Source organism: Protopterus annectens, chromosome 4.part1 (genome assembly GCF_019279795.1).
Source record: "Protopterus annectens isolate FY-2018-M chromosome 4.part1, PAN1.0, whole genome shotgun sequence".
In the NCBI taxonomy this organism is placed as follows: domain Eukaryota; kingdom Metazoa; phylum Chordata; order Ceratodontiformes; family Protopteridae; genus Protopterus; species Protopterus annectens.
The window spans coordinates 459107637-459132017 of record NC_056734.1 but is presented as its reverse complement, the minus strand read 5'-3'; the positions used below and the strand labels follow the sequence as shown (position 1 = coordinate 459132017).

Here is a 24381-nt window from a genome sequence, read left to right as displayed (position 1 = left end):
TCTACCAAATAGTGGAACAATCAGGTCAGGCAGATGGGAGTCAGAAGCCTTCAGGCACATGTTTGCAGTACAGATTAGGCCCCCCATGCCTAAATGTAGGATGCAGGTTCATACTTCCTGTTTTGTGGGCTCTTTCCTCTTCTGCAGGTTGATGCCAGCAAGATTTTATAGGAATCTGGAATCTCATAAAATGGAACAGGGTAAGGCTTCTCCTGTGACCTTCCTCTGGTGATGACTAGCCATCAGTGGTTGAGAAGAAACATAGAATGAGCATGGTAGTGTGATTTTGATAATTAAAGGAGGTGCACTGGGGTGAGAATGCCTTCCTTCCATTAGAAGGAGCATGGTGACACACTCCTGGGATGATGTTTGGTTAAGAGAATAAGGACAAGGCAATGCAGCCTCAGACACAATTAATGAATATTCAGACTAGAAGTAACAGGAATGACTGGTGGACATTTCAAAGTATTAGCTTCAACAGCCTGCAGAATTAACAGCTGGCTTGCACTAAGTTCCCCTCTACCCTGGCTTATGACAAGTTTAAGAAGAATTACTGTTACTAATGACTTGACAATATTGGCTTTATGATGTTGTTTTCAATAGTACAGATTTGAGCAGTAATTTGTGTGATGAGATGTGTGTGCGTGTGTGTGTGTGTGTGTGTGTGTGTGTGTGTGTGTGTGTGTGTGTGTGTGTGTGTGTGTGTGTGTGTCTGCTTATGTCATCTGTATGAAGTATAACTTCAGATGGGTATTGATTATTAATAAATACAGAAATGTGATGAAATTGTTTCTGCCAGTAAACAACTGATCAATATAGGAATCAAATGTGGCAATGACTTCTGTTAGACAGCAGAAACCAGGACAACGCACTACTAGTGACCTCCCTGGTTTATTACTCGTGTATGCTGATTCTGTTAATTCAGCAACATGTTGCCTGAAACATTGTTCTTTCTAGGTTCCTAGCATAAGTATGACACAGAAGAACCTTGAGCTGATTTATTTCATTCCCTGCTCATCTGACTCTTTTGTACCCCCACTAGCTGGATGGAATCATATTGCCAGCTGAGGTATGAAATAAGCTGAGGTGTATTACGAGTCTCAGGCAGTTTGGATTTTTTATTTTGCCCCTACGCATTGGTGCACCATATGCCGGATGTGCAATGTTATAAATGCAAACATTTTCCATGTAGTATCTGCAGGTGCTTTCACAGTTATGTGAGGCAGTGATGGAGCCCCTGGTCTCCACTGTGGCCTGTTGCTGTCAACAGGAATCCCGTTCTTTCCCCAGGATAGAAAAACTGACAAAATGCTGTTCATTCACACTTCTGGGCTGAATCCTCAGGAACCAAGGCTGTTCAATGTGTTAGGGCTCCATCACTCTGTGCCATGTAGCTGACTTCTGCAGATCCTATTCAGCCTTGATTGAGACTGAAAAGGCAAGGTTATATACAATGTGTGTGTGTGTGTGTGTGTGTGTGTGTTTATGTAGCATGTGTGTGCATATATGTGTGTGTGTGTGTGTTTGTGTGTGTGTGTGTGTGTGTGTGTGTGTGCATTTGTGTGTGACTTTATATATATATATATATATATATATATATATATATATATATATATATATGTATGTATATATATATATATATATACACACACATATATATATATATATATATATATATATGTGTGTGTGTGTGTGTGTGTGCATGCCTGTGTGCATGTCTATCTCTCTCTGTACATACATACGTGTGTGTGTGTGTGTGTGTGTGTGTGTGTGTGTGTGTGTGTGTGTGTGTGTGTGTGTATGTGTGTTTCTGTGAAAAGAGAGAGAGAGAGAGAGAGACAGGGCATTATTGGAAAGTGGGAGGAAACCAGGTTACTTAGTGAAAACTCACACAAACCTTAGGAGAGCATCCACATGGCAGACAGACTGTAGTTGGATGTCAGGACCTATGAACTTGGAGCTGTGAGCCTTTGATTTTTAAGCACCAATCTATGATGCTGCCTTAAACTGCAATTTTTTAAACATATTTATTTTTTTGCTGTCCTCCTCTGACCATTGAACCTCGCTTCCAGCCATTCTACTTACCAGTTTATTCCACTAACAACATGGTTGAGCATGACAAGACTAGTACCATCACCCATATATAGGATTATGATGTTTTCTGCTACCCCCCCTCCAGGAAATTGTTGCTGGGGCTAACAGTCCACACAAAATAGTTCAGATGGGGGGGGGGCGCAGAGCCTGAACGGCTAACTGAAGGCAGCAGATTTTTAGAGCTCCATAAACTAGTTTAAAATTCATGAACTTATTTTTTTTTTTCTCTAACAAAAACACTTTGAAAAGTCAGATAATAGTCTAAAATAAACTACAAGTTTTGGTGGATTTCTGTAAGAAATTTCCTGTCAAATTATATTGGAGTCGATTAACAACTGGGGAAATGAGTAACCTGAAGAACTCTCATTCTGAACTAACACTAAAAAAGGAACTACAACTGGTGACCACTACACTACAAGAATTATTAAGGAAAATGGATGATTTTAAGGTTAATCTGCAAAATCTAAAAAAGAGAACTGTCAAAAGCAAATACATGTTTTCAAAGAAATGCTTCTACAGCATCAGACTACGATAACAACTATTGAAACTTTTTGAGTGACATTGAAGGAAACTCAGAAAGGAGGATATCCAAAGAGACTTTCTTCTGAAGCAAAATACTTGGCTTATCAATAAAGTAGATGACCTGGAAAACGGGGAAAGAAGGTCAAACATTAGAATCTTTAGCTTGCCCTAGAAAACAGAAGGAGCAGATATCATCTCCTTCTTAAACACATGGAGTCCTGAGGTTTTAGACCTTAAAGAAGGCCTTTTATTTCATATTGAAAGGGCTCATCGAGCTTTGGGAAACCCAGCTTCAACTGCAGCTTCATTGACATCTTCTACTCCACCAAGGTCAATTATAATAAAGTGTTTATCATTCATGGACAAAGAACTGGTGCTAAAAACTGTGTGGAGAAAGAGCCCTATAAATTTTATAACCAAAACCTAATAAGGTTTGATAATGATTATTCTGCTAATGAGCTGGAACAAAGGAAAAAGGCATGGCCACTAATTAAAATACTAAAACAGAACAATATTAAAACTCAAATGACTTTTCCTGCAAAAAATAAAAATCCTGCACCTAAATGAGATTAGAACCTTCAACAACCTGGAAGAAGCTTTACTATTTATCAAAAACAATAATATCATATCTATTCCAGAAGATACGGACTGGGCATCTCCATCCCTGAAGAGAACCACTGATAAAAACTCCTCGACTGATGTAAAAAATAAAAAACAAAAAAAAGAATCTAAAATAGCAGTTTCTGCAAAGTCTCTCAAAGTTTCTACTGCAACCTTATTATTAATGATACATCAGCTGGACTTAATTGTAATGTAAACTATACTCCTGTGTGTGTGTGTATATATATATATATATATATATATATATATATATATATATATATATATATATACAAGAAAAGGTATGTGTCTCTATTCTTCTTTATTCATTATTTGCTATATTTGATTTATATTATAGAAATAGTTATAAAAAGTCTTTACTTCCTATCTTTCTTCCTTCCCTTTATTTCTTGCTTTTGCATGTATATTAACTTGACTAGTTAATTCCTTATTCCTAATGGACTAAAATGAATTAAACTCCTAATAGTCAAGTTTCACCATATTTCTCTCATGTTTCTGATCAAGCATTAAGTAACTTACACGTTTTCATTAACTAATACAGCAATACCAAAGATTAGCAATGTTGGTTTTATATGTTAGTAATTTACTGTTTAGATTGTTGCCTGTTTATTTTTTAAACTGAGCGAACGAATGATATTAAAGGAAATATTCCTTTAAATGTTATAGAAGTGTGATGTGCTATGCCAGTGATTACTTAGCTTTGTATTATTATAATTCCTTTAAACACTGTGATTGAGTCGTGCACTTAGTATCAAGCATATAATGCAAGCACGGCACATATATCCTTGGGAAAATGTGTTTGATAGGTTTGAATGTAATTAGTAAACATAACGTTGTTTGAATTAAAGCTGGACTGGGCTTTTGTACAGAGAAATTGTCACCACACAATGACGCCTAGTTTAGGAATGTAATCTTTTCCATTTGATCCAGTTGAGTTAAGGGCTGATTAACCTCATGTGAGAAGATTGTCTCTCCGTTTTGAATATTGAAATTACTAGAGGAAACTGGTTCCAGAACTGATTAATGACTGAAAAGAGTGACAAACATGTAAGACTGGTTTAAGGTGAATGAGGAATTGCAGGCGTTAATTCTGTGCAGTGCAAGTAGTGCTGGCAGTAATGGGTGACCACATCATAACTGAATAACACATTTGTAGTAGGGCTACAGTAACGGCATGGGATGTGGTTGCATAGTGATGGTGAATGATGACTTTTGGATGGCTTTGACTTATAATGTGGTGCTTGTCTATTTTGATTTGTCAGACTGTCTGGGACTTGAATTGAATGAAGGAATGCTTGCTTGTTGTTCGGTATACATGGAACTTGGTGTGATGATTCTTGGGTATTTGCATTAAGAACACTGAAGAGAGGGAGAGGAGGGAGGGGGAAAATGTTTAATAGAGTGATTTTGAGCTGGAAAGCAGCTGTGCGGTGAAATTGTAGCTCGTGAGTGCTTAAAGGTGAAGATTTTCACAGTTTGTAAGACTCATGAGCTGGATAGCCAGTTAACAGCTTTCTATCCATAACTGCTGTTTCTGTTTAATGTTGCTATAGCAATAAGTAGAGTAAGCTGTGATTGGTTGTCAACTTACTCATGGAATTAAGGAAGTATGACCATATTACGTTTTTGGGAAATATATTTAGATATCCTTTTGAATAATTTATGTTCCACAAATAAGAGGATAAATGCTAAAACAGTTAGAAACTTGAATTATAATTTATTTAAGCATAACAGCATAGTTAAACAAGAAGCTCACTGCAGATCACACTCAGTATAAATCTATAATATTGAACTGTTACGCTTTACACTACTTTGCTCATATCTTTATAAATATCTGATTTGAAAGTTTCTTCTATAATCTAGCTATAATTGATTAATTTAAACCCTTATAGACATGTTTTAATATGATTTAAACATATTCTAACTTTACTGAACAATATTATTGAAATTTTATAATTGTCTGTTATATGATGTGAATAACACTAACAATACATGTTGCTTGTAGCAAAGCTTTGCAAATGCAGGTTTAGATAATTTTCTGTGTTATAAAAGGATGTGGTGAAAGATTGGTGTGAGAAATTAAACCAAATGTTATTTAAATATGAGTATAGATTCACATCTTGCTATTGTTAATCAGCTACTATTTATACTTGATATGAAAAGAAATGGGGATACTCAGAAGCTGAAAGAGCTTAATAATTAACATAACTCAGATACATATGTTATGTATGTATAGATGGTAAGGATACATACATTAAGTTATGAAGAAATATTAAGCCCCAACAGCTGAATGTTATAACATCATAATCATTGTATTTTAAAATAGTCTCCTCTAACACAAACTATATATGGAGCTCAGATGAAATGGGAAAGAAAGTTAGAGTGATAGTCCAGCAGACTTATCTATCTGTTGGACTAGGAATGTACTTCATTCCATGTTGGGTAAGGTTTAAAAACAACACTAGTTTAATTTCAGTATGCATTTTAGATTTTAAGACTTCCGTTAGTTTTAGGAAGCCTGACTTAACTCTTCTTCAAAAATAAAATAACTTGATATGGATCTTACTTTATTATCTTTAAATACAAATGGCTTAAATAACCAAAATAAAAGATCTAATCTACTAAAATATCTAAAATTAAACGGAGCTCAAATAATACTCTTACAGGAAACACACTTGAAAAATGATAAATTTATACGGAACCCAAGTGAATATATAACCCTGGCCTGCTCCACATTTAAATCAAAGAAGAGAGGGGTAACAATCTTATGGAAAACGAATTCCTTAAGTCCTGGACACTAGTAAACCCATACTGGTTTCCTGATATTGGGGTGGGAACAGTTAACAAACACCTAGATCTTATTGTAAATACATCTAAAGGAAATGTAATAATAGGTGGGGATTTTAATTGTATTACTGACACATCTGAAACTACTAACAAAAAATCTCCACGCTTAACATCTACTGCAAAACGATTAAAAAATGGACTGAGGCTTTAAATTTAAAAGATATGACACTATCGATAACAACTCATTACTATTTTCTAATCAAGATTATAGATTTGGCACCCAAACCAGAATAGACAAATTATACATTTCTCAAGCTCTTTATACAAAAATCACATCCTTCTCAATAATCCTTTATCAGATCACAATTCCCTTGTCCTAAAAATGCAAATGGATTTTAAACCATTAACACTTATCTCTAGAATTCCCTCGTATATCACAAAAATTAAAGAATTCAAGCAATGGTGATTAATGAACTCCATTTCCTTTTAGATATAAACTACAAGCCATATGTGAAAATAATAATGGTCTGGGATTCACTAGAAGCTTATATATATGGTAAAATGATTAGTTGGCATAAAAAATAAACTTAAAGAATGGGAATCAGAATTACAAGAACTATAAAACCAACTCTTATTATACAAATCGAAAAAGGACTTCAATTTGATTGGGAACAAAAAGATAATAGAAGATTTAAATAAAAGATATATTGAAATATTAAACCATAAAACTAATTTAGCCATAGAGAGATTAAAAATAAACTCTTATGCTACTTCTCCAAAACACCTACATAATCTATTTGTTAAAATCAATATGCAATCTAAAGCTAATGCTATTGTTAACATTTACATGAAGGAAAAGGTAAGAAAGTTTCGGAATTAGGGGATATATTGGATGCTTTTATGCTCGGGCTCATTTTGTAGGTGCTTACTTAATGCATTGTTTGTATTTCCTTTCCTAATGTTGTACAAATGAGCCCGAGCATACAGGCTTTTGATTTGGAATTCTTGAACAAGTCCCAATAGATCCCAAAGGGGGAGACTGGGAGAATTGGTTATGCTGTAGGGAGACCTAATGGCAAATAAGATTGAATGCCGCCCACCCCCCAGAGCTTAATGATTACATCTCTATTAAGCCTTATTTAATTAAAAAAGCAGAAGTTTTATAATGGTATTATTGTTGAAATTCAGTTCCTTTAGTGGATGTAATTCAAAAAGATTATTTTACTTATTGTATTTATAGGTTGTTTGTGTTTAAGTATTGTTTTTGTACTTTCAATGGAATAAGTGGATATTAATGGGTTTTACTTTATTTTTGAATGATTACATTCTGTGATTTTAAATGTGTGCTTTCACTTTAAATTTAACATGTCTTTTTTGGCACCTTTTTTGAATTCAGGTATTTAAAGATGGCTAACAGACTGTGATACTGTTTTAACACTTGAAAAAGCCCTACAATTAAGTTAGGGTGAAAGTGCTTGTGTAATTTATGCAATAAAAACTACTTTGGATATATACCCTGTACGCTGACACAGCCGTTTTACTTGGATTTTGGTTTAGACTTTACGGTCTGTTTTTCCACTCATTTTATTATTCATTATTTAATTATAACTTATTTGGTATGTCAGTAAAATTCATTTAAGCATGCATCTTTCTGTACCTGTAGGGTCCTTGATCATTCCACAGTTTGTATTTTTCACGGCTTCACTTCCTACTGGAGGATTACATATATTTGTATCCTCACCATTACTGCAGCTGTAATGAAAAAGTGGAGGAAAGCAAGCAGTCGGTCATTACTTTAGAACAAGATTTATTCAGAACTATAGTAATGCACTATATATGTACTAAGTGCATGCCTAGTAACCATTTTCTGCCACTACAAAATTTACAAGAATATACTGTCTTTAGTATCACCTTTTTCTCTGTTCTAGCGTATCACAGGCAATGCATATACATTTTTGTTCATCAGTGACTGAATGACTCATCAGCTCTTTAGGATTCAGATCATATACTCAGGATGCTTCTCATGAAAATAAATATTTCCTGTATCTTACAGCGCTACTATCTCCTGTCCTCATGTTCTGTGCCTGCTTCTTCCTAATAATTTCCTTTCTCAAAAGTTGTATTCCATTTTTGTGTTTGAGATATCTGAAAATGTATTTTACATAGTTCTGTTTTCTTTCTTCTTCTTTCACTGAAGATATCTCCAATGAGGTCCTACACTGTGAACTTACCCAGTTTGGCTTAGGTACTGTAAAATCTTTTTTGTTCTTGTTCGAACACCTCAGCTAAAAAAATCTGAAGTTTACTTAGCTTACATTTTTTTGTATATCTAGTGCCCTACTGGTCTTTCCTTCGGACTTTATTTATTTTATTTATTTATTTATTTGCTTGATTTGAAAGTTATCATAATCATTAATTTTGACTGCATTATTCTACATGTTGGAAAGTAATCACAGGTGTTTTAAACTATTTGTTAGGCTGGTAAGCCCAGGAGATACTAGTGCTTCTTTTCAGTAGTGACCCAATAACATATGCCAGTCTCATGACCATTTAATCAGCTATGTTTCTACATTACTTTTTCCAAACTGTCAGAGGGTCATACCTTCTGAAGACTGTTATATTAATCTCACATGAGTCTACCTATGCTTCTAAAATTCAGTAATGAAAACATTGACCAAGTATGTGACAAGGATCAACCTATAATGTTTCGTGTTATTGTTCCTGTATTTCTGAACTGAGCTCCACTTACTACATACAGTATTATGACAGTTCTTGACAGCATTTACAGCCTTGTAATTGATCCCTGCACTACCCAACACATATATGTATTGTTTTGAGGGGAAAAAAAGGTTAAGTTTTATATCGAATGCATTACTCCTCAGTCTGTGACCTGAATCACTTATGCAAAAAATTTCTTAGGGTAAATCTTTTACGAAAATCTAACACCCAGACGTGGTTTAATATGCTAATAAAATAGGTGCATGTGTTATTTTGTAATCTGAAGTTTAAATTTAATAATTTATGTATGCTATGTTTTGTAGTTTCTTTAGTGTAAACTAGTTCCTCCACACATTTAACTAATTGATTGCTGTGCATGGTTATCAATTTTTAAATATGTGGAATTGTGGTATGAAATTTTAAGTTAGCCATTTAAGGGTTCCTTCTGTCAGACTGTTGTGTGCAATTGTAAAGTTTCCTTGTAAACAAATGCCAGCAATACACACCACTTCAGTAGTAGTCTTTCATGTTATTATTAACTTTCTAAGACTGTAAGTATTTTGAATTTAGCCTAAATTACCATAAAGTCGTGCTTCTTCTTCAGGATCACATGAAAGTAAAAGTACCCAGTCCAGGGTATTAAAAGTTGTAGCTATGTCATCTGATGCTATGTGGGACAGTTTACAAAAGTGGCACCTCCTACCCTAAAGCTGAGGACCACAGTAAAAAAAGAAAGAAAGAAAGAAAGAAAGAAAGAAAGAAAGAAAGAAAGAAAGAAAGAAAGAAAGAAAGAAAGAAAAAAGATCTTTCTAAAGTTGAAAAGGGACACTAGTTGCTAACATGTTGATTTTCCAAAATTCAAGTTCAAATGCGCACCCATACCCTACTGGCAACTAACAGTCACACACTCAGCACCTTATACCTTTCAGACCTCTCTAGTTAAGTATTTGCCTATACCTTGTCACAACCTGCTGAGTCATGTGTTTAAACAACGAAGCAAGGATATTCTTGTTGTTGACATTTCAATGTCTTGACATTAGCTAGAGCACAGACTGCATACTTTCTTGTTTACTGTTTGCTCAACTCTAAGAAGAGGAGAAGATTAATTTGTTTTTGTGACCTTCCAAGTATTTAGATCATTTAGTATAAAAATCAAGTCAGTTAAATAATGCATGATTATTCATAGAAGTTCTTCTCCAGACCTTAATGTAGCATTTCATTGACCTCAAAGAAATCCCATCAAAAAACATAAAAAAGTAATATCTTCATATAGTGGGTTCATTGGTAGTACAAACTGTAGCGTGTCAGTATCCTTATTGTATCTAGGCTACTAAATCTCTCATGGCTTACTGTCTCTTTCACACAGCCATTACTCTTGTAAAATATGGTTCATGCCATAAATAATTTATCATTATGCCCTTACATTTAGGTCACAGCTGCTATAAGTGGTTTTATGTAATAGTGCATACAATTTATTTTTATGCCAATGTCTTTGAGTCAAACCATTATCACAAGGTAGCATTATTTTTCATGTGGGGACAGACACACTTATGGTCAATACTCCATATAAATACAGTGAAACATTTTGATCCAAAATATTTAATTTTTCTCTCTTAATTAAAAAAAAATACTGTATTACTTACATCTTGTCAGTACTGTTCACAGTCCAGCTCTCTCCAAGCTCATTAGAATTGGCTGCAAAGGTGCCATCTGGCTTGATGATGTCATCTTTGGGATTTCCATTAGAGTTTCCTACAATGGCGAAATATAATGCAAAATAGTGATATATTCAGATATAAATAAACTCCAAGAAAGTAGGCAATTCTCTGAACCAAAAAAACAAACAGAAATGCCAAAGACCACGGACTAAACTCCTTCCAATATGTTGCAAAACCAGATACTTCACAGATGAACCAGTTGTTGAATTAACGCTTTTATTCACCACATATATCACATGCGTTTTCGTCCTAAACAAAGGACTTCATCAGACAAACTACATAAATTCCCACCAGCTTAAATAGTTTACACAACTAGCAATTTAATTCAAAACCCAATAAAATCCTTGTTTTAAAATTCAAACAGACAAATCACATTACACATTCCATGCATATTAATACCTTCCTTTTTAAAGTGCCTTGTGCATTAATTAAATGTTACCCTATTTACATTAATCAAATCTTCTACTAACTATTTAAATATACAGTGTGTAAATAAATATATAAATAAATAGTTATTTAAAAACTTCATATTAAAATAGATATTTAAAAAAATTCATATTGTATTCTAAGAAGCAGTAGGACAAATATATTCACATATTCCTTTGGCTGGTGTCTTTTTTATCTATCCATTTTGTGTGTGTTTACCCCCTCTAGTGTCCATGTATTGAATTACATTGAATTTGATTAAATATTATTAGCTCTTAATTTGAGAAGTGGGGAAATAGTTATAAACTCATTCATTCCAGGTTTTGTACTTGCATCAAGGTTGACCTGCCACCAAAGTTCTTTACTTTCTAAAATTTCTTCCCACAGGCCACCTCTTATATCAGGTTTAATTTGATCTAGCACAAAAAATACATATTTGAATTCAGTACAATTAATGGAATGTTTAAAAAGTGCATTTGTGTATTTCCCTTTTGTAATATCATATGTGTGTTCATATATCCTTCTTTTCAAATGTCTCTCAGTCTTCCCCACATAGAAAGATTGACATTTCTGACATAAGACAAGATATATCACCCCTTTACTTTCACAATTATAGTAATCATTACTATTTAACCATCTTTTTCTACTCTCAATGTAAACTTCCCCTTTGTTGATAATATATGGACACTGCTGACACCTACCACACTTATATGTTCCCACTTTGCTCCTATCACCCTGTTGTTTAATACTTGCTTTCCTTTCTAATATGTTCTTTAGATTTTGAGAATTTTTATACACTATTTTTGGTTGCATGTTTGTGACTTCATCTATATCAGTCAAGATAGAAAATTTGTTCCACTCAGTACTCAAAAAATCTTTCATCCTTTGATTGGAAGCATTATATTCCACCACTAAACTTCTTGCGTATGTTTCATGCTTATTGTTGTTCCTATTCACCCCAGGGTTGGAATTTGTGTTCTCAACACAAACTCCCCTACCTAGAATAGGTTTAAATCTGTCCTTCCTGCCTCTTTCAACTTCTTCCCTTATATTACACACGAAATTTTCGGGGTATCCACGCTCTAAAAACATTTTCTCCAGTATTTTACATTCCTGTTCAAAATCCACATCCAAACTAGTCATTCTCGACCCCCTTACATATTGCCCTTTGACAATGTTTCTTTTACTATGTAGGGGGTGAGCACTATCATAGTGTAGAAAGGAATTTATGTAAGTTTCCTTTCTAACCACTTTAGTTTCAAACTTCCCATTCCTTTTGTATACTTCGACATCTAAGTATTTAAGTGCTTCACTACTAGTAGAGTATGTGAATTTTAAAAAACTTGTAGTTCCAGTAATATATTCCATAAATTCCAAAAATCTCGTAAGTCTCCCTACCCAAAAAATCACAATATCGTCCAGAAACTATATTCAGATATGGTACTTCATGTTTCCAGTAAAAATGTTATGTATAGTAAGGTCTGAGATGCACAATTCATAAATTAATATTTTAATTTTTTTAGATCTGTATTGGCTTACTATTTCATGTCATATCCACTTCAAGGATTTTCATTCAAGCACTGAACACATGGAATACACGTGCGCACTCCTTATCGAATGCGTAGGAGGCCATTATTTTCTGTACCTGTACTACAGTGTGTTACTAAGATCAAGAAGTCAAATCCCATATATACTGTAGCTATGGATCTGTACTGGCAGATGTGTTTTTTGAGAAGTGTTTGTTTTCTTGGTGTAAATGTAAACACAGTGGGATTCCTCACTCAGGTTGAATCCTGATTCTGTTAATAACAGCCAGTGTTCTAAACCTGACATTCCATATTTAAGTTTCTCCTTAACCAAAGGATACAGATCTCAGTATGTTTACAGATGCAGGGGTGAGTGACTGCAGTGAGACTTGCCCTCTGAAAGAATTGTATTTTAATTATAAAAGTTGAAGCTGTCCACTTTATTGTGTATTACTCATGTAGTTTAACATAGTTTATGAATTTACTGGGATATATGTTTTTTTACTGAATTAGACATTAAACAAACATTCATCATGGAGAAATACAGTGCAACATGTGTTGATGTTTGTGCATTTCGATATGTTGCAATAGTGGTAATCAGGCCTTTGCATTTCATTTGTTATATCAGAAATCATTACAATATGCACTCCTTAATCACATTCTGCATACTCCGATGCAGCCGAGTGAATCTAATCATCGATATAAATGGTTGCATGTTCCTAAATACATTTCACTGGTCTGTATACTAATTGATTTGAAACTGGTATGGAAAAAAAGCACCTGGTTGTTCTTGTTAGAGGTGGTGGAGGTATGAGTGAACATCAGTTTCTATATCCTCCCTCCACAAAGGAGAAGAGAAGCCCAGAAGAACATAGGACTTAAGATACCTTCATGCAATTTTTCCCTGTCACTGTTCCTCTTTTGACCTCAGAAACCAAGAACTTCCAAAGTGTCCATAGCCTGCATTTATTCTTTCTATCAGTGGGCATGTCAATGAGTTCTTGACGCCATCATAGTACAGAGATGGCTTACATAACAAACATAACAAAATCAGCTTTCACCTTCTTAATTGATAAACAGCTTTTTAAGGTAACCCAAGGGATCACTGTGATAAGGACATAATAGGTTCATAGTTTCATAGCTGTATACTATGCTAATGACCACTAGGGCCTTTATAAGCCTAGTCTTGCAACCCAAATGTGACTCACAAGTTATATGTTTTAGACATCTGTATAGTGGTGATTGTTGGTTATGATATGATTTACTGACTGTCTCTGTCCATCACAGATGTGGGTGCCAGACAGGGGTGAATTTTCGATTTTCCATCCAATGGTCCAAGTTACACTTAAACACGGTTAGAGATTGACTTTGTTTCACATGGATGGGGGGCCTGTTCCAGGGAAAGAGAATTCTCTGAAATACATATCTTACATATCCTATTTATGTTGCAAGAAAAATTTTGGTATTTATATCTAGTAGTTCTGATGTTTCTTTTGCAGACGTGCAAAAAGTGTGCAAAAGGTTTATCAGAGTGCGGGCCAGTGATGCCTTGTATGCAAGGCATAGATCACCTCTCAGTAGTCTGAGTATAGAGATAGGGCTTTGAAGTGATACAAATATGACATTATGTTTATGCCTTGTATTCTTTCTGTAAGAAACATTTGTAGACATTCCATTTGCTGCATGTGTCTGGTCAGCTACATACCGAAGGGAACATTATACTCAATGATGGGTCTGATAAAAGCTGAGTATAGTGGTACAAAAATGACCTAGATGCCATGCACTTAGATATAAGTTGAGCAACATAGAAGGATTTCCTTACTACCTTGGATACAAGTGGGTCGAAGGCCAAGTTACTGTCTTCATGTGTTCCCAGATCCCTGATTAGTGGGTCAGCTCTTAGGGGTGTTTCATTGAAGACGTAGTTTCCTGAGGTGGCAGACTTCCCAAAATATACTATAATGCATTTCTTGGCATTGATTTTTAAACTGTCGCTTTGACACCTCTTGTAAGATGTTAGTATCTTGGGGAGGGGGGATTCTGTGACTGCTCCCAGTTTGCGATCATTTGCAGACTTGGTCAGCCTGAGGTCTTTGACATTAGCCTTGACTTCTCAGAAGTAGATGCCAAAGAGGAGCAGGTCCAGCTCAGAGCCTTGAGGGACTACAGTGGTGACTGGCTTTTTGAGGAGGTGGTCTCACCAATCTTAAATTCCTGGGTCCTATCTGTGAGCCAGCTAGCTATCCAGCATGTTATATAGGGGTTTATGCCTAATTCCATAAGTTTGCTAACAACACGAGTGGGGTATTGTATCAAATGCTTTAGTCATGTCAAGGTAGGCAGTATGTACTCTTTTACCCTCATCCATTGTCTTGGTTACCTTCTCAAAGAAGTCCACCACATTCAGTAGGCATGACCTTCCTTTGACAAAGCCAAACTGGGATGAATGTACTGTCTGAAAGTCTCCTCTGTCTTTCCTGATCATTTCCATGATAATTTCTTTTCCATGGCTTTGCATGTAAGGCTAGTCGGACTACTGGGTCTGTAGTTTCCATCATCTGTTGATGGTCCACCCTTATGAAGAGGGATGAACCTTGCAGTCTCCATTCTCGTGGCAAGAAGCCTGCTTGAAGACTATAGTTAAATAATAATTCCAGTGGCCCTGATAGGTCATATGTTATACTATTATTCAGGAGGGATCCCCCCAATGAGGCTCTGATCTTGACCTTAACAGCCAGGACACGCTCTCTATTTATAGTCACAGGGGTTATGTTTGAAGGTGTATATGGGGGTGAACGGGGTGGTCAAGTTGGAACTAAATTTGTCAAGCAACAGATTTGCTATATCACCTGGCTCAGCAAATGTGACACCATTAACCATCAGTTCAGCACAGTGCTGTGTGCTGCTTTTAAATTTCTGACATAGATGAAAATGGCTTCTGGTTTTCTTTTGCCTGCGAAGTTATCTTGACCTCAGAATTTGCTTTATTGGACTTAATTAGCCCTCTTAGCTGCCTGCTTACTTTGATGTGAGTTCTTATCTTTATGGGAGTTAAATGTTCTGATTTTAACCATTATTTTTCCTTTTGTTGTATAGCCTGTTTAATCTGATATGCCACCAGGGTGATTTGTTTTGAGGGTTAGTTTTGGACATACGTCTGGTAGGTACAGCAGCTTCTTTGCAGCCACTGACATGGATGCACAGAGTTGGATTTGAAGAGGCACTGAAGTTTGACAGACTGTTGCTTAATAAAAAGTAGTTTGCATTGGAATAGCTCCTGTTACTGGGTTTACTGGGGTTACCAAGCTGATTTTGATTTTGAAAGAAACAGCTTTATGGTCATACCTTACCAGGGAGGATGTGACATTGGAGTGGTGTAGTGTTCTTCCATATTCCAATAAGTTGGAACCTCTAGTGGACAGATGCACTAACTGGTTAAGGATGTTTGTATTTACAAAGTCCAAGACTCTCTCTGTCTGCAGGTTTGGAGCGGTGTAGGATTCCCAATCTATAGAAGGTTAATTAAAGTCTCTCATAAGTAAGGTTTTAGGTTGGATAGTGACTGTCTCCAATAGGTTTAAGTATGCATTATGAGCTTCATAGGACATAGAGGGTGACTTATAGCTTGTTAGGCTATGGTACAAGATTTTACCTATGGTGACCTGCACGTGGAAAAACTCCAGCATATCATCCTGTTTAACCAACCTAGAGGTATGCTTGTTAATGGTGCATGTTGAGATACCTCCTCCTTTATTCCATGTCTGTGCAGCTGCTGGTCTAAGTGTGGAAAGTACTGAAACCTTGCACTGTCAGGGTACTCTCTGCCACTTTAAACAATGTCTCAGTAACTGCACAGATGTCTATATTCTCCAGGGTGAGAATGGCTTTGAGGGAGTGTAGTTTTTTTTTGTTTTCTTTTAGTCTCCTGCCATTGAGCAGTAACACCTTGAAGTTCAGTTGTGTTGATTTTGCTGTGTCAGTAGGCTTATTGATTTGGCATTGTCTAAAAAAGGCTGTCTGTGGGGAGGATACCCAGTTTTAGCCAGTGTTTGAAAGCCTAGAGGGGACAGGTAGAGATCATCCTTAGCAAAGCAACATGGTTTGCTAACTATATCCTCCCATGCTAACAAATATTGGATCCCAGTAGAATGACAGCAGAAACTCAGCCAGTTGTTAAAATTAATCATCAATTGTTGCTATTGTGGCATCACTCTTGGTAAAGGTAATATGCTGCTAAGTGCTAGGCTCATACTAGCCTGAGACACATAGTTACAGACATCTCTAATGTCTCGCTTCATATATCCTAGGGAGATATGTCTCAGGTCATTTACACCTCTATGGACTATGATAGAATCGTGCTGGTACCTGTGATGCAGTGACTTGAGTTCATGTGTAATTTGGCAGATCCTGACTCTAGATAGACAACTAACTGTTATCTTCTTCTTGCTCAACATGGTTAGAGGGGTATTAGTATGTCTTACAATAGAGTACCCTATGACTACAGTCCTGGTAAGTGTGTTTGCTTGCTCTATGGACTTTGCATTTGAGGCTCCACTGATTGAGGCTATATGTATGTTGTTAGATGTTGCTTTGGTTGAGTGCTTTTGGGTTTGCTGAGGATAATCTTTGCTGATGGGTGTTCTAGGAGGTCTTTTTTGTTTAGGAAAATTGCATTTAAGTGCATCAGCATCATATGTTGGTATGTCTGTGTGTTGAGTGCTATATGTGTGGGTAGTGCTGTGTTTGTGGTTTCAACAGCCTGATGTGTGCTTCTGTGTGAGAGTTTAGCCTTCAATGACATTATGTATAGGTTCATAGGATGATACTAGGCTATTGGCCCGAAGGCCCTTATAAGCCTAGCCAAGAATTTCACCCACATTCCCTCAAAGTCAGCACCTGTTTCCCATGTCCAGCAGGGACACAGGTGGGATCCAAGGGGTATATTTTCTGTTTCCTATCCAGTCGTCCAGGTTCCTCTTAAAGAGGGTTAGAGAGGTACTCTGCTTGACATGGAGAGGGAGTCTATTCCACAGATGGGGGAGTCTATTTGACACAAATCTATCCCACCAACAAGTTCTATTAATGTCACAGACCTGGTTAAGGCCTTGCATGTGGGTTGCGCAAGTGGACTTTGTCTTACGGATATACAGCAACTCCATCAAGGCTATGTCTGAAATGGCCTTGTATGCCAGACACAGGTCACCTCTGAGCAGTCTGTATGAGACTGAGTTGAGGGACAGGGGTTTAGCCTATCTGTATAGGATAGGTGTTTAAGACCCTGGATTTTCCTGGTCAGGAACCTCTGTGGTCTTTCCATCTGCTGCATGTGCTTGGCAAGGTACATGCCGAAGGGGGCATTGTACTCGATAATGGGTCTGATAAGGGAGGAGTACAGGGATGTTATGACCTCCTTGTTCCTGGATGAAATACCTTTATTTATGAGGTGGGCCATGTAGAAAACCTTCCATACAATAGAGGCAATGTGGTGGTCAAAAGTCAGGTCGCTATCAACCTGGGTGCTCAAGTCCCTCACAACTGATTGCATGCTTAGTACATTATTATTAATGTAATAATTAGTGCGGATGACATTTTCCACAAAGGGGATAATGATGCATTTCTTGGCATTCAGTTTGAGGCCATGCTTCTGGCAGCAGTCATTAGTTCGGGTAAGGCCCTCTTGGAGGATGTTCACATCATCAGGGGAATTTAAAACAGCACCCAGCTTGCAGTCATCTGCAAACTTGGTCAGCCACAGACCACTGGTTTTGGCTTGCACCCCAGAAAAGTATATCCCAAATAGTAGAGGCCTCAAGACCGATCCTTGGGGTACACCGCTCATTCCAAGTCTACTACTAGAGGTGTCTTCCCCTACTTTGACTGAGTCGGTTCTATCAGTGTGCCAGTTAGCTACCCAGCTGGTAACATATGGGTTGATGCCTAGCTGGGAGAATTTATCTATTATGCCCGAGTGGGGAATAGTGTCAATGGTTTTGGCTATGTCAAGGTAGGTGGTGTGCACAGTCTTCCTCTCATCCATGGCTTTGGTGACTGCCTCAAAGAAGTCAATCAAGTTTAACAGGCATGATCTCCCTTTGACAAAACCAAACTGTGTGGGGTCAAGCGTTTGGAGATTGTCAATGTCCTTGTTTATAAGGTCCATGATAATACGTTGCATGGCCTTGCAGATCAGGCTAGTTAGGCTGAAGGGCCTATAATTGCCTGGATCAGTGGATGCTCCACCTTTGTGTAGAGGGATGACAGTGGCTGTCCTCCATTCAGCTGGGATGAAGCCGGTGTTCAGGCTTTGGTTGAATAAGGTGTCTAATGGAGCTAAGACCTCATGCCTGTGTTCATGTAGGATACAGCCAGGGATGTTATCGGGTCCCATGGAGACTGTATTTTTTGCCTTTGAGAGGGCATTAATGACCTGCTCCCTGGTGATGAGGGGAGGGGGGCAGGTGCTGGGGATGTCCTAGTTTACTAATGGGGGGACAGGGGGGTGAAGTTTTCACTGAACCTGTCTGCCAGCAGGTTGGCTATATCTATGGCATTTATGTATGTGGTGTTATTGACAACCAATTCAGAGCAGATTTGGGTGCTGCCTTTGAGATTGCAGACATATGTGAAAAAGACCTTGTGATTGTCCTTGGTGGATGTGGCCAATTTGGACTCGAAGCTAGCCTTAGAGGATTTCACCATTGACCTTATTTGCTTGTTCAGACAAAGCAGAGATTGCTTCCAACTTTTCACCTGCTCCTTCTTGGTCCTGGACAGCAATTCTTTCCTCTGTTATAGAGTTTGTTTATTACTGCTATCCACCAGACAGGTTTACTCTTCCTTGAGGAAGATGATTTGGTCCTGTCACGTATTGCTGAGTCCATCTCTCTCATACTGCATCAGTTACTTTAAGGATTAAGTAGTTGGCAGTAAACATAAGACAACTGGTGCATTGTCTCAAGATACCCATATCTACCAGGCTGGTGGCAGAGGAATTAGGAAATTGCATATCCATATTGTCCTGTTTCTTAGTTGGTGAACTACAAGGGTGTGGCATATGTCAATTGACAGAAGGCTGCTAAGTGTGCTTTTTTCTGGAAGGGAGTTGGAGGCAAACTAGGCTATAAAATACTAAATTTAACACTATTGACACTTGATGTGCAACTAATTGCACTGAGCTTGTCATTGTGCAAGGTATTTACTCTACGCATACTGCTTTACAGGGTACCACTTTATGGGCAGTTCTAAAGGGAAAATTTGCTTCTAGATGTTTGAGTCTGTATAGCACACTAGCACAATGAGCAGCTTTGTGCAAATGTGCTGAATTTATGCTAGCATTGGAAATACAGAAAAGTGACTACTGAGCCTTCTGGCCAACAAACAACTACACTTAGAGCCCTTCTGTGTGCTTCCCAACTCTGATAGACAAGGCAAACACCTACTGTTACTAGATGAATTGTCTCAGTCTTCCTAATGTAAAAGCACAGTAAAAGAGTATCTGTAGTGCAATGTTACCACAAAGAAACTTAAACTTAACAAAAGGCATAAGGAGAGGCAGTAAGTAATTCAAGATAATAACAGCAGTGTACTTTAAACAGCTTATAAAAAGTATGACTATTCAATAAAAGTACTTTGTTTTCTAGAAATGAGGCAACAGACCCTCAGTTCTGCAGAACTTGTAAAGGCACTATAAGCCCTCTGGCCAATAATACAACATGCTGAAATCTCTAGTGTGCTTCCCCAATGTACACAGACCAGGCTACCACCCAATGCCACTAGATAGAAAACATCAGTCTTCTTGATGTAAAAATACAGAAAAGATATTGTTAGAGTGTAAAAATACTACTTTATGCAGAAGCTAGCTAGATAATAAATTTAGAGCAAGTAAATCAGCAGAACAGACAATGAGATGCAAAATGCACTTTTTTTCAAAATAAGCTCAAGGAAAGGCAAATAATTAAGGTCAAGATATCAATAGTAGTGCAGAAAAGGTGGAGCTTATGAAGCTCAATTTACAGTAACAGTGGGCAGGTTAAAAATGAACACGTTTAAAAAACAGCTCAAGGAATGGGAATGTGTGTGAGAAAAATCCCCAGCAGGGAGTCACAAACAGTGCTTGTAGATTTTGTAGGTCTTGATTCTTATCAAAAAAAGACAATGTCACAAATATACTCTGTGTATTTAGGTATCACTCAAGGAACAAATTAACCAATGGTGGAAAAACAGAACATGAAATGTGCAGCCTGCTTAATTTAGGTGTCTATCTGCCATATAAACCATAAACACCAGGCCAAACAGATTTCTCAAAACAGAAAACAAAATGGAACAGGTAAAACAGAAAACAACTCTGTCAGTTTAACCAACTATATAGACACAAAAAGAGATTACTTTCCTTAAGTCTTTGCATCAAATTACCATCAGGGAACCACCAATAGTGCTAGCAGTTCTTGAAGGCCTTGAGTCTTAACAGAAATGAGAAGGACACAGAAATACTCTGTATTTAAGAATCACTAAACAAATTAACCAATGGAAAAACGTGAAATCTACAGCCTGTGTAATTTAAGTGTCTATCTGCCACATAGAACAAAATGACCAGGCCAAACAGATTTTTGAAAAAAGAAAATAAAACAGAGCAAGTAAAACAGAAAGCCACTCTATCTGTTTAAGCAGCTATGCAGACTTTCCTTGCTTCTTTGTAACAAAGCACCAGTAGAGAGTCACCAACAATGCTTGGAGTTTTTGCAGGCCTTGAGTCTTCTCAGTAAATGCCACACCTTCCTAATTGGAAAGGTTAGCCAGCACAGGTCATTACATTCCTTCTCTCCAGCCAGCTATATGACTCCTCATCCAGTAACCGATTAAGTTACACACAGCAAATGTGGACACCTTGCCTCCACACTGTAAGCCTGTATTACAAAGGCTAAAGCTTTGCTGGTGCTCATTTGTATTAATGCTACTGTTTCAACTCATCAGACAAAATATTTGTCTGTTACATTTTCCTTTGACTACATAGAAACATCTGCAGTTAGCAAATTATTTAATATAGGCTGGAAACTGTGTTCCGAGAGACTGCCTTCCAGACTATATGCAAATATTCAGAGCTGAGTATATTTTCTTTGGTTATAGAGTTTGTTAATTGTTGCTTAGATCTCTGTTGAAACTGTTGTCTCACTGTTCTGAGACACTGATCTGCAAATATACAGAGATGAGTATAATTTTTGGTTTTAAAGTTTGTACTGTTAGTTGTTGCTTAGACCTCTGTTGAAACTTTTGTCTCACTGTTCTGAGACCCTGATCTGCAAATATACAGAGCTGAGTATATTTTTTTGGTTTTAAAGTTTGTACAGTTAGTTGTTGCTTAGATCTCTGCTGAAACTGTTGTCTCACTGTTCTGAGAGACTGATCTGCAAATATACAGAGCTGAGTATATTTTTTTGGTTTTAGAGTTTGTACTGTTAGTTGTTGCTTAGATCTCTGTTGAAACTGTTGTCTCACTGCTCTCACAACTGATCTGCAAATATACAGAGCTGAGTATATTTTTTTGGTTTTAAAGTTTGTACTCTTAGTTGTTGCTTAGATCTCTGTTGAAACTGTTTTGTCCCACTCACCCACCCTCCCTATTTTGGTTTGTAGTTTAAATTTGGTGGCTTTTGCAGTTGCCCGTCCCACTGTAGATTTGATCTGGGACACTCCCCCAGTCCCATCTCTTTACCACATTCTACCCAATCAACTCTTTCTGCACTTGCTTTTAGTCCTTTTTAATTTAGTTGCATTTTTTAAACTGTGTTTGGTCTAATATTGTTACATACTCAAGTGTGCTAGCTTGCACTGCATGTGAATTGTTTTTACTACTGTTTTTGCTAATTTTCTGTAAAAAAAAAAAAAAAACTGTAAGCCTGTTTCCTACCTTTCCTGTAACTCGTGTTCCAGATACAGATTTGCTGTATCCAGGGCTGTATGTAAGCTTCTGAGCCCCCAAAGTCTTTCTATGCTGGAGGGAAGCCTTCTAGCTTATCAGTGGGAGTGGGAAGCACTAGGTAACCTGTCTACCACATAAGGAGTGGTTCTGTCTCAGAAATTGTAGTTATTGGCCATTTGGACAATCTCTTCCATCTCTCTCAACTTTCTGATTTGAAAGCCTGCATTTGCACTTGTTTCTGTCCTGTAACTCATCTAGTGCAGATACAGATTCTTAGTTTTATCACTTAAATTTGCTTATTCATGCTCAGCACTTGCTCAGAACTTGTAAGCACTAAATTGTTTGTGTCTTTTGGCTTTTCCCGGTTAGAGATCGCAACAGCAGAACTCCGGTCCGCTGATGATTGGCAGTAGAGTTTTACGCACTGGCTTGCCGGGCCTAACGCACAACCTTCAACGAAGGAACACCCATTCATGCATGTCACCACACAGAAGATGCTCTAACTGAGAATCGAATGGGCAACGTCTAACTGTGAGGCGACAATGCTACCGCAGCACCACCACCGCAATGATAACTTGTAAGCACTAAATAAGCTACTAATTACTATATCACTCAATCCTCCTCATTATCTAGAGGAAAACAGTTTTTGTACTTACTTTTTCTCACTTGTTTAGAGAAAAATAGCTCTTGTGCTCACTTTCCTCATTTATCTAAAGGAAAATAGTTTTTTTATTGATGCATGTCCAAAGGTCACCTCCCATTGTTCTCTCCTGTCTATCTGATGAATCTGGGCATCTTGAGGCAATGTAGAAATTGCCTCATGTACACAGACAACTTTCTCCTCCTACCACCCAACACTACAACCTGTGAGAGATGCACTTATCTAGCCAAACTGGAGATAAAGCTCTCTCCAACCAAGACTGAACTTGACAGTCATGAGGAGAAGCTAAACTTTTGCACCACACCACACTCATCACATAGTCTCACTAAATCTACACTACCAAAATCCACACATAGTAACACAAAAAAATTTGCTGAGGCTCTCAATAATAATCTGTCTAAGCAACAGAGACCTCCAAAGCAGAAACGCAAGCAACCTCCATCCCCCAACACAACCCAAATGACACATAGCCCACAGGCTCAGTGTGCCACTCAACCACAGCCAATAAGGCAAAACAACGTACCCAACACACTAGTCATAGGTGACTCTATAGTCAGGCACACTGATGTCCCACTCACCAGGCTAAACAAGGAGAAGGTTACTGTCAGCTGCCTGTTGGGTGCCAGGATCCGCCACATAACCCGCGCACTCAGGTCACTCCACAACAAGTACATATATGACTCTGTCATTGTCCATGTTGGTGTGAATGACCTGAGATGTACCTCCTTGGACTACATTAAAAGAGACATGGAAGAGCTCTCCGTTCTTGTAGCCCAGGCAAGTATGACCCTAGCCCTGAGTAGCATTCTGCCATCACCCAGAATGATACCGCAGTACAACGACAAAATGATTGACTTCAACAATTGGCTAAGCTTCTGGTGTCATTCTAAAGGGATCTAGTATCTGTCTGTTTGGGATGACATGGTCAACAGACCACAATGCTTTGCCACAGATGGCCTGCACCTGTTGCCCCTGGGATTCTGGATACTGGCTAAGGCTCTTGCTGCCCCTATAGTGCCTTTTTTAGGCAAGGTTCAAATAACAAATTCACCGCCATAAAAGGAACAGGCAAGCAAAAACTGAGGGTAATGCTACTCAATGCTAGAAGTCTAAATCTCAAAATGCACTCACTTGAGGCACTCCTTAAAATGGAGAACATCGACATCTGTGCAGTGACTGAGACCTGGTTCAAGGCTCCAGAGAGCACCCCTGCACTACCAGGCTATAACTCATACCACACTTTTCGGCCATGTAACCTGGACCAAAACACCAAAGGTGGAGGTGTGTCCATATTGATTAAGGATATCCACACCTCCAGGCTAGTTGCTCAGCACAATGCATCCGAGGCTATCCAAGTGCAACTAACTCTGGTCAAAACTGCAATCCAAATTG

The 24381-nt window shown here is 37.6% G+C and overlaps 1 protein-coding gene across 1 annotated transcript in view; it reads right to left on the bottom strand.

Moving 5' to 3' along the window:
• LOC122801223 (IgGFc-binding protein-like) overlaps positions 1-24381 on the bottom strand; it is a 691109-nt gene that overhangs the window by 115963 nt on the left and 550765 nt on the right. The window contains exons 69-70 of the mRNA XM_044070776.1: positions 10386-10494; positions 7682-7776 (exon numbers count right to left, since the gene is read on the bottom strand). Coding sequence (XP_043926711.1) covers positions 7682-7776; positions 10386-10494 — 204 coding nt within the window. The remainder of the gene's footprint in view (positions 1-7681; positions 7777-10385; positions 10495-24381) is intronic.